The sequence below is a fragment of the Bos taurus genome, chromosome 2 (assembly GCF_002263795.3).
Source record: "Bos taurus isolate L1 Dominette 01449 registration number 42190680 breed Hereford chromosome 2, ARS-UCD2.0, whole genome shotgun sequence".
Lineage (NCBI taxonomy): Eukaryota > Metazoa > Chordata > Mammalia > Artiodactyla > Bovidae > Bos > Bos taurus.
In genome coordinates, this window is record NC_037329.1 from 6,971,635 (window position 1) to 6,988,078 (window position 16,444).

The following is a 16,444-nucleotide window of genomic DNA, read 5'->3' on the forward strand; positions in this document are numbered from 1 at the left end:
AGTGTTATGAGAGACTTTCCCGACCAGACTATGAGCTCTTTGAGGGGAGCAATTGTGTTTACTTACTACAAATAATAATGGAAATACAGTGTGGTAGAAAAGAATGCATTTTAAAGAAGTCAAGCCCAGATGGGTTCGAATGTCAGCTTTTATCCATGTATGGGCTGAATGATGTTGGAGAAGTTACTTAATCTCTTTAAACCTCGCTGTTCTCTACTCATGGGTTATTATAAGGATTATTATAAGATTTTTATAAGGGTACATTGAGACAATGTGTGCAAGTGCAAGCTTTGCACAGACAGCTGACACTCAATAAATCTTCTGTAAAATGAGGATAACAATACCTAAACCATGCAGACAGGAGTGCACATAAAGCACCACCACAGTGCCTGTCACAGGGGACTCCAGTCATCTTTGTTGATAAAGTGTTGACGAAATTAATGATGTTTTCAAGCAGGAAACAGGATTTATATGAGGTTTTGAAGAATGTATGATTTAAGGGCTGGGAAAGAAAAACGATGCTGCTAAAATGCCACGATTCTGTCATTTCATTTACTATTTCAGCTTTTTTGATAAACTCTTTGAAGTAAAATACAACATTTCCTTATTCCTTTTTGTATAAGTTAGCCAACTCCTTGTAGTAGCTTTTAGATAATATTCAAGTCCTCAGCGATTTCATTATAACCCTGTTAATTTGCTAGAAAACTGGCTTTAATTATTAGCTTATATATATATATATATATATATATACATGAAAAAAAGTTATCTCTAAATCTTGACCAAGTTCCTATTTTGAATTTCTACCTAAACACCTGCTACATTCACATTTATTTTCAAGGTACTTTAAACTCAAGAGTCTCGGTATGAACCCAACATCTTTTCCTTGTTAATCCTATTGGCTAAAGCACTCCAAAGCTCTGTCTTTTCTCTTCACCTTCAACAGTATCTTAATTTTGGCCAAAGTCATCTCTTGCTTGGATGCCTGGATTAGCCTTCGGAGCCCTGGTCTATAACCTTCTAGACTCTTCTCCCACCACTTCCCTTCACCCTATGCTGCAGATATACTGACCCCACAGCCATGATAACCCTCTACCTATTCCAATTTAAGTTGTTTGCTTTGCTTGATCTCCCTGCCTCCCAATATGTCACAGAAGGAGCAAACTCCTACTGGTTTTGCAAGATCCTACTGCTGAAGGGAAACTTTTTCACTGTGTAACTCCCTCTTCTATGCCAGCTTGTACCTTGAGTATGCTTTCCTACTCTCTTCCATCTCTCCACCATGTATTATACAGCCTTATGCTTTTGAACTCTGGTGTTGGAGAAGACTCTTGAGAGTCCCCTGGACTGCAAGGAGATCCAACCAGTCCATCCTAAAGGAGATCAGTCCTGGGTGTTCACTGGAAGGACTGATGTTGAAACTGAAACTCCAATACTTTGGCCACCTGATATGAAGAGTTGACTCACTGGAAAAGACTCTGATGCTGGGAAAAATTGAGGGCAGGAAGAGAAGGGGACGACGAGATGGTTGGATGGCATCACTGACTCAATGGACATGGGTTTGGGTGGACTCTGGGAGTTGGTGATGGACAGGGAGGCCTGGTGTGCTGCAGTTCATGGGGTCGCAAAGAATTGGACACAACTGAGTGACTGAACTGAACTGATACATTTTTCAGATTCATATTCTGAAACACAATCTTATGTTATCACCCCCTGCCTGAGTATACCTTATCTAGAGAACTAAAAAAACACACTCTCTTTGGACCAAACAACAACCAAGAACTGATTCTACATTTTCTTTCGAAACTGACATCCCCAGCTCTCTCCATACACCATTTCTACTAGCTAACTGTACCACAGTTCTCATGCTTATACTGTGCCCCCTATCCCAAATGTCTTCCATCTATATCCTCTAGTCAAAATACCATCCATTTGTTGTAGTTCAGTCGCTCAAGTCGTGTCCAACTCTTTGCGACCCCTTTGCCTGCAGCAAGCCAGGCTTCCCTGTGGTTCACCATCTCCCAGAGTTTGTTCCATTCCTGTCTAGCCTAAACATCACTTCCTCATCAACCTTCTCCATCCTTTTAGTCTGAAACACTGTTTCTTATGGGCTTCCAAAGACGCTTACTCCTTGGAAGGAAAGTTATGATCAACCTAGATAGCATATTCAAAAGCAGAGACGCTACTTTGCCAACAAAGGTCCGTCTAGTCAAGGCTATGGTTTTTCCTATGGTCATGTATGGATGTGCTGAGTGCCGAAGAACTGATGCTTTTGAACTGTGGTGTTGGAGAAAACTCTTGAGAGTCCCGTGGACTACAAGGAGATCCAACCAGTCCATTCTGAAGGAGATCAGCCCTGGGATTTCTTTGGAAGGAATGATGCTAAAGCTGAAACTCCAGTACTTTGGCCACCTCATGCAAAGAGTTGACTCACTGGAAAAGACTCTGATGCTGGGAGGGACTGGGGGCAGGAGGAGAAGGGGACGACAGAGGATGAGATGGCTGGACGGCATCACTGACTCGATGGACGTGAGTCTGAGTGAACTCCAGGAGTTGGTGATGGACAGGGAGGTCTGGCGTGCTGCGATTCATGGGGTCGCAAAGAGTCGGACACGACTGAGCGACTGAACTGAACTGAACTGAAAGTGCCACTGTATGAAACATGTTACTGGTTATCTTCTTTTCCTCATTAGGTTTTAAATTCTTGAAGGTAGGATCAATCCTGGAATTATCTTAGTTTTCGAAATATCAGTTTGTTACTAACACATAGCTGGTAAACACTTAAAAATTAACTGCACAACTAAGGAAGTGAAAAACATTAGATCCCAATATAACGAATAACTTGTAGAAATAGTACACTGGAGGAAGAAACTGGATATAAGTCCAAAGTGGCAGAACTTTGGCAATCTCTTGAAGCCTCAGTTTCCTCCTGACTCACAAGTTGAGTATCAACAAAGCCCTTTGTATTGTAAAGACCAAAAGATTTTTTTTTTTTGCCTCTAAGGCAATTTACAGAAGTTTCTTTAAGTCATGCATGCATTCAATCACTATTGCCACACACCCATAAGATATTGTGGCAATATAAACTTTCGAAAGATACTACCTCTGCTTTTCCAAGACAGAAAGGGTGTTTGATAAGTGTCTATCCCTGAGTGACTTGGAAACCTTTTTATATTGTATCATTTCTAAATGATGTTCACAATACAGCAATGATGGTAAGAGCTGACATACACTGAGCCATTCAACGACAAGCATTGTTTGACATGTTCTATATATACTTTGGCCACCTCATGTGAAGAGCCATTGGAAAAGATCTTAATGCTGGGCAAGACTGAGGGCAGGAGGAGAGGCGGGGTGACAATGGATGAGATGGCTGGATGGTATCATCGACTCAAACGACATGAGTTTGAGCAAATTCCGGGAGACAGTGAAAGACAGGGAAGCCTTGGTGTGCTGCAGTCCATGGAGCCGCAAAGGGTCGGACACGACTGAAGGACTGAACAATATGTATTAAGGTATTTCATCCTTTTATAACAACCCTATGAAATGAACTACTAAATATCATTCCCGGTTATAGATGAGGCAACTGAAGCGAAGATTAAGAACCTCGCGAAAAGCACACAATAGATGAACCGGGCTTAGTTACGCTTCCAGCTACACTGAACTCCTGAGCAAGGCCATCAGGGCTTACGCATATATTTATCTCACACAGAATCTAGTATCAGTTTTTACAGAGAGCTCCAAAAAGGCTATCAAAACGCATTTTTTTAGGTGATAGGGAAGTGCAAAGAAATCGGAACCTGCAGTAATCCAAGTCACGATTCGGTCCGAAAGAAAGCTGTTTACTCCTGGTTTTCCAAGAGTAGCGGCGTACACATCTGTGCCTGAACTATGTTCCAGCCTCTCCAATGCAGAGCCTATTCTAGACACAAGGGTCAGCCCGGGGGCCCCCTAAACCTATCTGCAGGTCCAGGGAGCCGGGAAGCGAGCGCGCCCCATCCTGCGGTGCCTCTGGATTAAGGGGCTTCCGACTCCTCTTGCAGCACCCGGACCCCGGCTCCCTCCCGCGCGCGCCGCTTCCTCGAGCCAGAAGCGCCGGCTGGCCGGTCCAGACGCGCCCGGCAGTTCTCGCCCCCCACCACCCGTGGACTCACGCCCCTCAGCCGGGCCGGCAATTACCCATGGCTTCATACTTAGAATCCGCAGAGAACACCGCTCTCCTGAAGTTCAACTCGCTGCCGCCACAACGAACCACGCGGATGCCCTCTTCCTCCACCATCTTCGCGCACGCGCAAGGACTCTTTACCGCCGGGCCAGCCACGAGCTTCCTCAACGGAAGCCGGTGGGTAGGGAGTCTGTCCCGGCCCACAGGCCTCCAAGAGGGGGCATTCTAGGACTCAGTCTCTATGGTAGGTTTCTACGGTAAGACCCAGCGCCTGTGCGGCCATCTTTGGCTTGGGCAAGTAACGTTGAAAAGTGAAAAGTGAAAGTGAAGTCGCTCAGTCGTGTCCGACTCTTTGCGACCCCATTGACTGTAGCCTACCAGGCTCCTCAGTCCATGGGATTTTCCAGGCAAGAGTACTGGAGTGGGTTGCCATTTCCTTCTCCAGGGGATCTTCCCGACCCACATTAGGACATGTGTAAAAGGTAAATGAGTTTGAATAAACTCCGGGAGTTGGTGATGGACAGGGATGCCTGGCGTGCTGCGATTCATGGGGTCGCAAAGAGTCGGACACGACTGAGCGACTGAACTGAACTGAAAAGGTAAAAGCGAAACAGAGACATAGACACAATGTATTTATATTAGATTCCTCTAAACTGTTGTTTATTATAGATACATTTCTCTCCTGCTTTGTTAACCCTTCTCTATAGTTTCTTCCGCCGGAAGAGAAAGGAGGCCCAAAGTGTCAAGAGACCTCCAGTCTTTCCCCAAACTCTTCCAGTCTTTTTTGCTTTTCTCTTACCTCTGATTTGGGCGCTGCAAGATGACGCCAGCGTTTCGAGCCAACGGCTTGCTTGGTCGCGCAAATTGAGTTCTTGGGTGGAAACGTAGCGTTCTGTATTTTGCACAGCTGTTAGGACCTCTCGTTAGTCGTCCCGTAGTCGTCTTCCTCTGAGCATACATTCCTACAGAACCCTTATAGCTTCATGAGCCTGGCTTTTTCCTTTGGACACCTGGCTCCTACCCCATGTCTCCCACGTTCATTAAATCTTCTCGGCTTTACCCTGGCTAAGGGCTTTAGCCTGCCCCCTGGTTGCTGCTGTTTCGCTCGAGTTTCTGTGGTTTTAGCTTCCCCAGTTAGTCAACCGAATCCCTGAACTCTGAGAATGTTTATGCCTCTCATCTCCATTCCCTTTTGTAAGCTTATATGTTACATATTCGTGGTCCCTATATATTAGGGGGTGCTTCTCTTCGTTGTTTCATTCATTCAATAAACATTTACCAATCTCCTCTGTAATTCTCTTAAGTGTAAAGAGCCACAGACAGCATAACTATAACAGGAACAGGAACAGGAACTGCGTTGATTCTGTAGAAAATTACCACATCCCTCCAGTCTTTGTGGAGGCAAATAATTATTCAGAGCCTTCCATATGTGAGACACAATTCAAGACAGATGTGATCCCTGTCCTGTTACCTTCGATGGGAGAAAGGCAAAAATCTTTAACAAACAAAATTATCACAGATTGTATACTGAAGAAAATAAAATAGGAATATAAGAGAGAGAATAGTTTTCTCTGAGGAGGTTTAGGATTGACCTGATGAATATGTGTTAAGGTTGTATAGTTTAAAAGGTAATAGTTTAACAATACAATGGTAATACAAATTTGGTATAAAACTAGTGCAGAAATAGAATGGTCCCTCTTGATCCTATTCTCTGTTGCAGAAAGGGGGACCCCTTCCAGGGTTTGAATGGGGGCTCTTGTCTAACACTCGGAAATGAATTGTCTGAGGAGACACACATGCTGATAAAGCGGAGGCTTTATTGGGAGGAGGCACCCAGGTGGAGAGCAGTAGGTAAGGGAAACTGGGAGGACTGTTCTGTCATATGGCTGATGGTTTTCTCTGTCCAATCATTCTGAGTAGGGTCCTTCCTGTTGGCGCATGTATTGCTCAGCCAAGATGGATGCAAGTGAGAAGGATTCTGGGAGGTTAGAGGACGCGTGACATCTCCTTTTTCCTTTTCCTTAACTCTTCCACTTGGTGGCTTATCAGTTCCATGTTCCTCAACAGGACCTTCTGTCATAAAATAAGGCATGGAAGTAGTTACTATGGTGCTTGGCTGGAGTGGGCAGTTTCAGTCAGTTTCCCCTAATATCTCCACCATAAAAAGTTTGGTGTATGTGCTTCTTGATATTTTTATAAGCATACATAGATCAGATCAGATCAGATCAGTTTCTCAGTTGTGTCCGACTCTTTGCGACCCCATGAATTGCAGCACGCCAGGCCTCCCTGTCCATCACCAACTCCCGGAGTTCACTCAGACTCCGGTCCATCGAGTCAGTGATGCCATCCAGCCATCTCATCCTCTGTCGTCCCCTTCTCCTCTTGCCCCCAATCCCTCCCAGCATCAGAGTCTTTTCCAATGACTCAACTCTTTGCATGAGGTGGCCAAAGTACTGGAGTTTCAGCTTTAGCATCATTCCTTCCAAAGAAATCCCAGGGCTGATCTCCTTCAGAATGGACTGGTTGGATCTCCTTGCAGTCCAAGGGACTCTCAAGAGTCTTCTCCAACACCACAGTTCAAAAGCATCAATTCTTTGGCGCTCAGCCTTCTTCACAGTCCAACTCTCACATCCATACATGACCACAGGAAAAACCATAGCCTTGACTAGATGGACCTTTGTTGGCAAAGTAATTTCTCTGCTTTTGAATATGCTATCTAGGTTGGTCATAACTTTCCTTCCAAGGAGTAAGCGTCTTTTAATCTCATGGCTGCAGTCACCATCTGCAGTGATTTTGGAGCCCCAAAAAATAAAGTCTGACACTGTTTCCACTGTTGCCCCATCTATTTACCATGAAGTGATGGGACCGGATGCCATGATCTTCGTTTTCTGAATGTTGAGCTTTAAGCCAACTTTTTCACTCTCCACTTTCACTTTCATCAAGAGGCTTTTTAGTTCCTCTTCACTTTCTGCCATAAGGGTGGTGTCATCTGCATATCTGAGGTTATTGATATTTCTCCCGGCAATCTTGATTCCAGCTTGTGTTTCTTCCAGTCCAGCGTTTCTCATGATGTACTCTGCATATAAGTTAAATAAACAGGGTGACAATATACAGCCTTGACGTACTCCTTTTCCTATTTGGAACCAGTCTGTTGTTCCATGTCCAGTTCTAACTGTTGCTTCCTGACCTGCATACAAATTTCTCAAGAGGCAGGTTAGGTGGTCTGGTATTCCCATCTCTTTCAGAATTGTCCACAGTTTCTTGTGATCCACACAGTCAAAGGCTTTGGCATAGTCAATAAAGCAGAAGTAGATGTTTTTCTGGAACTCTCTTGCTTTTTCGATGATCCAGCGGATGTTGGCAATTTGATCTCTGGTTCCTCTGCCTTTTCTAAAACCAGCTTGAACATCAGGAAGTTCACGGTTCACATATTGCTGAAGCCTGGCTTGGAGAATTTTGAACATTACTTTACTAGCGTGTGAGATGAGTGCAATTGTGCGGTAGTTTGAGCATTCTTTGGCATTGCCTTTCTTTGGGGTTGGAATAAAAACTGACCTTTTCCAGTCCTGTGGCCACAGCTGAGTTTTCCAAATTTGCTGGCATATTGAGTGCAGCACTTTCACAGCATCATCTTTTAGGATTTGAAATAGCTCAACTGGAATTCCATCACCTCCACTAGCTTTGTTTGTAGTGATGCTTTCTAAGGCCCATTTGACTTCACATTCCAGGATGTCTGGCTCTAGGTCAGTGATCACACCATCGTGATTATCTGGGTCGTGAAGATCTTTTTTGCACAATTCTCCTGTGTGTTCTTGCCATCTCTTCTTACTATCTTCTGCTTCTGTTAGGTCCATATCATTTCTATCCTTTACTGAGCTCATCTTTGTGTGAAATGTTCCCTTGGTATGTCTAATTTTCTTGAAGAGATCTCTAGTCTTTCCCATTCTGTTGTTTTCCTCTATTTCTTTGCATTGATCACTGAGGAAGGCTTTCTTATCTCTTCTTGCTATTCTTTGGAACTCTACATTCAGATGCTTATGTCTTTCCTTTTCTCCTTTGCTTTTGGTTTCTCTTCTTTTCACAGCTATTTGTAAGGCCTCCTCAGACAGCCATTTTGCTTTTTTGCATTTCTTTTCCATGGGGATGGTCTTGATCCCTGTCTCCTGTACAATGTCACGAACCTCAGTCCATAGTTCATCAGGCACTCTATCTAGTTTCCTTAATTAAAAATAATCTAATCTGACTATCTGCCCTCTTTGTTGCAAACTTCTATGTAAGCTGACTCCTTCCTCTGCCTCCTCGGAGCAGTTTCTTAGGCTACTTGAAATTCTGTCTCCCAGGCTTGAAGTACTAACAATTGCCACCAAATAAACATACAGCTCTCAACTTTTAGGTTGTGTGTGTGTGTTTTCAGTTGAGAAAGCTAAAAGAATTTCACGATTTAATGAGGACTGTTCACAGATTTGCAGATACCACTCCAATGGCAGAAAGTGAAGAGGAACTAAGGAGACTCCTGATGAGGGTGAAAGGAGAGTGAAAAACCTGGTTTAAATCTTCAAAAAAATGAATATCACCCCACCTGGTCCCATCACTTCATGGCAAATAGATGGGGAAACAGTGGAAACAGAGGCAGATTTTATTATCTTGGGCTCCAAAATCACTTCAGTTTGTGACTGCAGCCATGAGATTCAAAGATGCTTGCTCCTTGGAAGAAAAACTGGCAAAACTAGACACCATATTAAAAAGCAGAAACATCACTTTGCCAACAAAGGTCTATACAGTCAAAGCAATGGCTTTTCCAGTAGTTATATATGGATGTGAGAGTTGGACCATAAAAAAGGCTGAGTGCCAAAGAATTGATGCTTTTGAATTGTGGTGTTAGAAAAGACTCTTGAGAGTCCCTTGGACTGCAAGGAGATCAAACCAGTAAATCCTAAAGAAAATCAGTCCTGAATATTCATTGGAAGGACTGATGCTGGAGCTGAAAATCTTAATACTTTGTCCACCTGATGTGAAGAGCCAAGTCATTGGAAAAGACCCTAATGCTGGGAAAGATTGAAAGCAGGAGGAGAAGTGGGTGACAGAGGATGAGATGATTGGATGGCATCACTGACTCAGTGGACATGAGCTTGAGCAAAATCCAGGAGATAGTGAAGGAAACGGAAGCCTGGTGTGCTGCAATCCATGGGGTTACAAAGAGTCAGACATGACTTAGTGACTAAACAAGTGCAAAATAAGCCATTAAGTAGAGTCTCAAGTCCTACCCACATAAAAATCAACTTATACAAAACACTATACTTTTAAGTACTTAGCTTTAATAAATGTTTTATGCTATTTATATCTCCAAGGGTATTCTAGCTATTCATTACAAGCTTTTACTAAATTTGCCTTACTATATATAAAGGTGTAATTAGCTACACATGGGCTTCCATCGTGGCTCAGCAGTAAAGAACCCACTTGCCAATGCAGGAGATGTGAGTTTGATCCCTGGGTTGGGAAGATCCCCTGAAGAAGGAAATGGCAACCTACTCCAGTATTCTTGCCTGGAAAATCCCATGGACAGAGGAACCCGGCAGGTTACAGTCTATGGGGTCACAAAAGAATAACTTTGCGGCTAAACAACAGCAACTACAGCAACAGAATGACCAGTCACTGACTCTGCTGAGGGCCTGATTTCATGAATCTTTTTTTGGAGCTTCTCTGACCTTAGTTCTTTTCATGTCTATTTGGTTTTTGTGTTTATAAGAATTTAGTACACTACTGTGGACACATACACGCACACACGCACATATTCTTAGCCTGTGTGTATACATATATTTGGGGGTGCATTCTAAAATTGTTTCTTCAACTATTAGGGTGCAGAGTTTAACAAGATTACAACCTGGTTGCTAAGAAACAAATGTGAATATAGAGAACACTTTTGACATTTTTAATACAGTATTTATTATTTTTAAACCTGAATTCTAAATTGGTTTCCCAGATACTGCAGAACTTTAAAAAGTTCTTATTGTTTACATACAACTGATGTCTACTCTTTTGTTTCCTCATTTTTGAATTAAATTATGTTGATTAATGTATAATTCATAAAATCTGAATTAGATTAAATAATTATCCACTGATACTTGCAATCATGAAATTTAATTCAACATGTAAGATGAATTGTCTGAAAATAAATTGTGTTTCTGCATTATTCAAAGTAATGAATTTCTAAGGCCTTTTTTTTTTTTCAAGATACAGTGTTTTTCAACACCTTAGAGTAGACATACAGCCTTTGTGAATTAATTTAGTTTAGAAATTTGACAATTTTTGAAAAACAAGTGAAAATATAAAAACATTAAACAATTATGAAATAGTATATATACTATTATATAAAGTAGTTCATCCATTTAATCTTTTAAAAATCATCTTAATAGGTGTATTCAGTTCAGTTCAGTCACTCAGTCGTGTCCAACTCTTTGTGACCCCATGAACTGCAGCACGCCAGGCCTCCCTGTCCATCACCAACTCCTGGAGTCCACCCAAACCCATGTCCATTGAGTAGGTGATCCCATCCAACTATCTCATCCTCTGTTGTCCCCTTCTCCTCCTGCCCTCAATCTTTCCCAGCATTGGGGTCTTTTCAAATGAGTCAGCTCTTCGCATCAGGTGGCCAAAGTATTGGAGTTTCAGCTTCAGCATCAGTCCTTCCAATGAACACCCAGGACTGATGTCCTTTAGGATGGACTGGTTGGATCTCCTTGCAGTCCAAGGGACTCTCAAGAGTCTTCTCCAACACCACAGTTCAAAAGCATCAACTCTTTGGCGCTCAGCTTTCTTTATAGTCCAACTCTCACATCCATACATGACCACTGGAAAAACCATAGCCTTGACTAGATGGACCTTTGTTGACAAAGTAATGTCTCTGCTTTTTAATATGCTGTCTAGGTTAGTCATAACTTTCCTTCCAAGGGTAAGCGTCTTTTAATTTCATGGCTGCAATCACCATCTGCAGTGATTTTGGAGCCCAGAAAAGTAAAGTAAGCCACTGTTTCCACTGTTTCCCCATCTATTTGCCACTAAGTGATGGGACCGGATGCCATGATCTTTGTTTTCTGAATGTTGAGCTTTAAGCCAACTTTTTCACTCTCCTCTTTCACTTTCATCAAGAGGCTCTTTAGTTCTTCTTCACTTTCTGCCATAAGGGTGGTGTCATCTGTATATCTGAGGTTATTGATATTTTTCCCAGCAATCTTGATTCCAGCTTGTGCTTTCTCCAACCCGGTATATAATTGTGTTTTAATGTATACTCTCCTAGTGACTTAAATTTTTTAAAATTAACTTTTTCTAGAGCAGTTTTAGGTTTACAACAAAAGTGAGAGGGAGGTATAGAGATTTTCCATATACTGTGCATAGAAGAGGGGGGGCTTCCGTAGGCATAGCCTCCCCTCTTATCAACACCACTCACCAGAGTTGTACATTTTTTTTACCATGGATGAACCTACATTGCCACATCATAATCATGCAAGTTCCTAGCTTACCCAAGTGTTCACTCTGACTGTTGTATGTTCTATAGTTTTGAACAAATTTGTAATGACATCTCCAGCATTATAATATCACACAGAATATTTTCACTGCCCTAAAAAATCCTTTGTGCTCTGCCTGTTCATCTTTCTTCCTCACCCCCACACTTGAAACCACTGATTTTCTTATTGCTTCCATCCCTAGCCTTTTCTAGAATATCATATAGTTGAAGTCATACAATATGTAGCATTTTCAGATTGACTTTTTTTGCTTAGTAATATTCATATGTTTCCTTCACGGTTTTTTATAGCATGATAGCACATTTCTTTTTAGTGCTGAATAATAATATTCCATTATCTGAATGTACAGTAGTTTATTTATTCATTCACTCGCTGAGGATGTGACATCTTGGTTGCATCCAAGTTTTAGCAATTATGGATAAAGCCGCTATCACATCCATGTATAGGTTTTGGTGTAGATGTAAGTTTTCAACTGCTTTGGGTAAACACCAAGGATTGCTATTACTGAACTGCTTGGTAACAGAATGTTTAGTTTTGTAAGAAACCTCCAAATTATTTCCAAAGGGGTATACTAATTGGCAACCCCACCACAATGTATGAGGATTCTTATTGCTCCATATTCTTGCCAGAAGTTTTTGTTGTCAATGTTCTGGATTTTGGCCATTCTGATAGGTGTATAATTTTATTTTTTAAATAACATATTTTGCTTCCTAATTCAACAAACATTGAATATTTAATATAAGACAGTGTCCTAGTTCCTGGGAATACAAAGATGAGTTAATAAGATACGATACTTATGTTAAGAGTCTCATATGATATTGAGGGATATGGACACAAAAGTGATCATTATGTTATGGTGTAATCAAGTGCAAGTGTCATATATACATGGTGATGTGGGTTTACAGAAGGCCCCGTGACCTGATCTGAATTTCTGAGGGAAGTGACGATTCACCTGATTCTTAAAGGATGAATAGAAGTAAGCCGACTCTGTAAAGAAAATTCCAGGTGGATGAACAGCATAAACAAGACCTCAGCTTTTCCCCATGATTTCTCACATGTGAAGATTGAGGAACTGTTATTTGAATCTCCCCCTGGAGATCTTTTATTCTTCATGGTGCTCTGTAAGTGCATGTTAAAGAACAGATCAATTATAGCATCCAGTAACATATGACCCACAATAAATTTTCTATTTTAAAAAAATTTTACATCAACCATTTGAAGAAAACTGACCTGGTGCTGGAGTCTTCACTTTTACCTGGCCATCGAAGTCTCACCTAGCAACTGTCCTAGTCCTTCATTCCTTTACCTGACTCTGCTCTTCCTCAATACACACTACATTACACTCTGCTTCCAAAGGGGCCTATGAGTCTAAATTTCTTCTCCTTCCCTACAACACTCACCCATCCACTCAGAACAGATCTCCGTAAAATACTAGGAAGAAGGTTTCATATCCCATTGGGTTCAGTCACTGTCCATTTTAGTATTAATTTTTTTTCTTTCTGGAGTGATTTATTGGTTGACTTTGGTTTCAGGGCTTTGTAATCTCAAATTACCTATTCAGAGTGCAATATTAAAGGGCCTGACTTGTTAGATTATTTTCAACTTGGGAAATAAATTATTTTCACATAAAGTAGATGTTCATATGGCAGACGGATTATTTCTACAGTGGTAAATAAAAGCATGATAATTTGAATCAATGATTCCTTATGAGCTATAGGTAAAATCTAGGCTTCTTGATCTGGCAATGAAGTTCAGTTCTATTCAGTCATTTAGTCGTGTCTGACTCTTTGAGACCCCATGGACTGCCACACAACAGGCCTCCCTGTCCATGACCAACTCCTGGAGTTTACTCAAACTCATGAACACTGAGTCTGTGTTGCCATCCAACCACCTCATCCTCTGTTGTCCCCTTCTCCTCCTGCCTTCAATCTTTCCCAGCATTAGGGTCTTTTCAAATGAGTCAGTTCTTTGCATAGGGGGCCAAAGTATTGGAGTTTGAGCTTCAACATCAGTCCTTCCAATGAATATTCAGGACTGATTTCCTTTAGGATGGATTGGTTGGATTCTTCGGCGCTCAGCATTCTTTATAGTCCAACTCTCACATCCATACACGACTCCTGAAAAAACCATAGCCTTGACTAGATGGACCTTTGTTGGCAAAGTAATGTCTCTGCTTTTTAATATGCTGTCTAGGTTGGCCATAAATTTTCTTCCAAGGAACAAGCGTCTTTTAATTTCATGGCTGAAGTCACCATCTGCAGTGATTTTGGAGCCCCCGCAAAATAAAGTAAGCCACTGTTTCCCCATCTATTTGCCACAAAGTGATGGGACTAGATGCCATGATCTTAGTTTTCTGAATGTTGAGCTTTAAGTCAATTTTTTCACTCCCCTCTTTCACTTTCATCAAGAGGCCCTTTAGTTCTCCTTCACTTTCTGCCATAAGGGTGGTGTCATCTGCATATCTGAGGTTATTGATATTTCTCTTGGCAATCTTGATTTCAGCTTGTGTTTCATCCAACCCAGCGTTTCTCATGATGTACTCTACATATAAGTTAAATAAGCAGGGTGACAATATATAGCTTTGATGTACTCCTTTCCCTATTTGGAACCAATCTGTTGTTCCATGTCCAGTTCTAACTGTTGCTTCCTACCTGCATACTGCTTTCTCAAGAGGCAGGTCAGGTCATCTGGTATTCCCATCTCTTTCAGAATTTTCCACACTTTGGTGATCTACACAGTAGTGATCCACAAAAGGCTTTGGCATAGTCAATAAAGCAGAAGTAGATGTTTTTCTGGAACTCTCTTGCTTTTTCCATGATCCAGCGGATGTTGGCAATTTGGTCTCTGGTTCCTCTGCCTTTTCTAAATCCAGCTTGAACATCTGGAAATTCACGGTTCACGTGTTGTTGAAGCCTGGCTTGGAGAATTTTGAGCATTACTTTACTAGCATGTGAGATGAGTGCAATTGTGCAGTAGTTTGAGCATTCTTTGGCATTGTCTTTCTTTAGGATTGGAATGAAAACTGACCTTTTCCAGTCCTGTGGCCACTGTTGAGTTTTCCAGATTTGCTGGCATATTGAGTGCAGCACTTTCACAGCATCATCTTTTAGGATTTGAAATAGCTCAACTGGAATTCCATCACCTCCACTAGCTTTGTTCGTAGTGATGCTTTCTAAGGCCTACTTGACTTCACATTCCAGGATGTCTGGCTCTAGGTCAGTGATCACACCATCGTGATTATCTGGGTCGTGAAGATCTTTTTTGTATAGTTCTTCTATATATTCTTGCCACCTCTTCTTAACATCTTCTGCTTCTGTTAGGTCCCTACCATTTCTGTCCTTTATTGGGCCCATCTTTGCATGAAATGTTCCTTTGATATCTCTAATTTTCTTGAAAAGATCTACAAGAGAAGATGGACATCACCAGATGGCCAACACCGAAATCAGATTGTTTATATTCTTTGCTGCCAAAGATGGAGAACTGTAAACAGTCAGCAAAAACAAGACCGGGAGCTGACTGTGGCTCAGATCATGAACTCCTTGTTGCCAAATTCAGACTTAAGTTAAAGAAAGTGGGGAAAACCACTAGACCATTCAGGTATGACCTAAATCAAATCCCTTATGATTATACAGGGCCATCCTCAGTACCAGTGACTGGATTTCCCTGGTGGCTCGGATGGTAAGGCGTCTGCCTACAATGTGGGAGACCCGGGTACGATCCCTGGGTCAGGAAGATCCCCTGGAGAAGGAAATGACAACCACTCCAGTACTCTTGCCTGAAGAATCCCATGGATGGAGGAGCCTGGTAGGCTACAGTCCATGGGGTCGCACAGAGTTGGACATGACTGAGTGACTTCACTTTCACTATGCTTTGCTGCTGCTAAGTCACTTCAGTCATGTCCGACTCTGTGCGACCCCATAGTCTGCAGCCCACCAGGCTCCCTCGTCCATGGGATTTTCCAGGCAAAAGCAGTGGAGTGGGGTGCCATTGCCTTTTCCGAAGGCACTATGCTCAGTAAATCTTTAGTCCAGTTTTCTGTTGATGGGTGGAGCTGTGTTCCCTCCCAGCTATACCTGGGGCAAACTATGGTGGAGGTAATGAAGATAATGGTGGCTCAGATGGTAAAGCATCTGTCTACAATGCGAGAGACCCGGGTTCGAGTCCTGGGTTGGGAAGATCCCCTGGAGAAGGAAATGGCAATCCACTCCAGTACTATTGTCTGGAAAAGCCCATGGACAAAGGAGCCTGGTAGGCTACAGTGTAAGGGGTCCCAAAGAGTCAGACACGACTGAGCGACTTCACTTTCAATGAAGATAATGGAGACCTCCTTCGAAAGATCCCATGCATATACTGCTAGACACAGTGCCCCCAGCCCTGCAGCAGGCCACCACCGACCCACGCCTCCACTGGAGACTCCTGGACACTCACAGGCAAGTCTGGGTCAGTCTGTTGTGGTGAAACTGCTCCTTTCTCCTGTGTCCTGGTGCACACAAGGTTCTGTTTGTGCCCTCCAAGAGTCTATTTCCCAGTCCTGGGTTGTCCCAGAGCACAGGAAAAACCATAGCCTTGACTAGACGGACCTTTGCTGGCAAAGTAATGCCTCTGCTTTTTAATATGCTATCTAGGTTGGTCATAACTTTCCTTCCAAGGGGTAAGTGTCTTTTAATTTCATGGCTGGAGTCACCATCTGCAGTGATTTTGGAGCCCCCAAAAATAAAGTCTGACACTGTTTCCACTGTTTCCCCATCTATCTGCCACGAAG

At 42.4% G+C, this 16,444-nt stretch overlaps 1 protein-coding gene and 1 long non-coding RNA gene across 6 annotated transcripts in view; one reads left to right on the forward strand and one right to left on the reverse strand.

Moving 5' to 3' along the window:
- The window catches only part of WDR75 (WD repeat domain 75), a 41,852-nt gene extending 36,550 nt beyond the window's left edge, over positions 1-5,302 (reverse strand). Inside the window, exon 1 of one of the 2 annotated variants that reach the window (XM_005202201.5) lies at positions 4,962-5,302. In XM_005202201.5, coding sequence (XP_005202258.1) covers positions 4,962-5,122 — 161 coding nt within the window. In that variant the 5' untranslated portion in view covers positions 5,123-5,302. 2 annotated transcript variants of the gene reach the window in all.
- The window catches only part of LOC101905730 (uncharacterized), a 90,708-nt gene continuing 78,628 nt past the window's right edge, over positions 4,365-16,444 (forward strand). For all 4 annotated transcript variants that reach the window (XR_003030589.2, XR_009491486.1, XR_009491485.1 and 1 more), the window contains exon 1: positions 4,365-4,761. This is a non-coding gene — a long non-coding RNA (uncharacterized lncRNA). The remainder of the gene's footprint in view (positions 4,762-16,444) is intronic.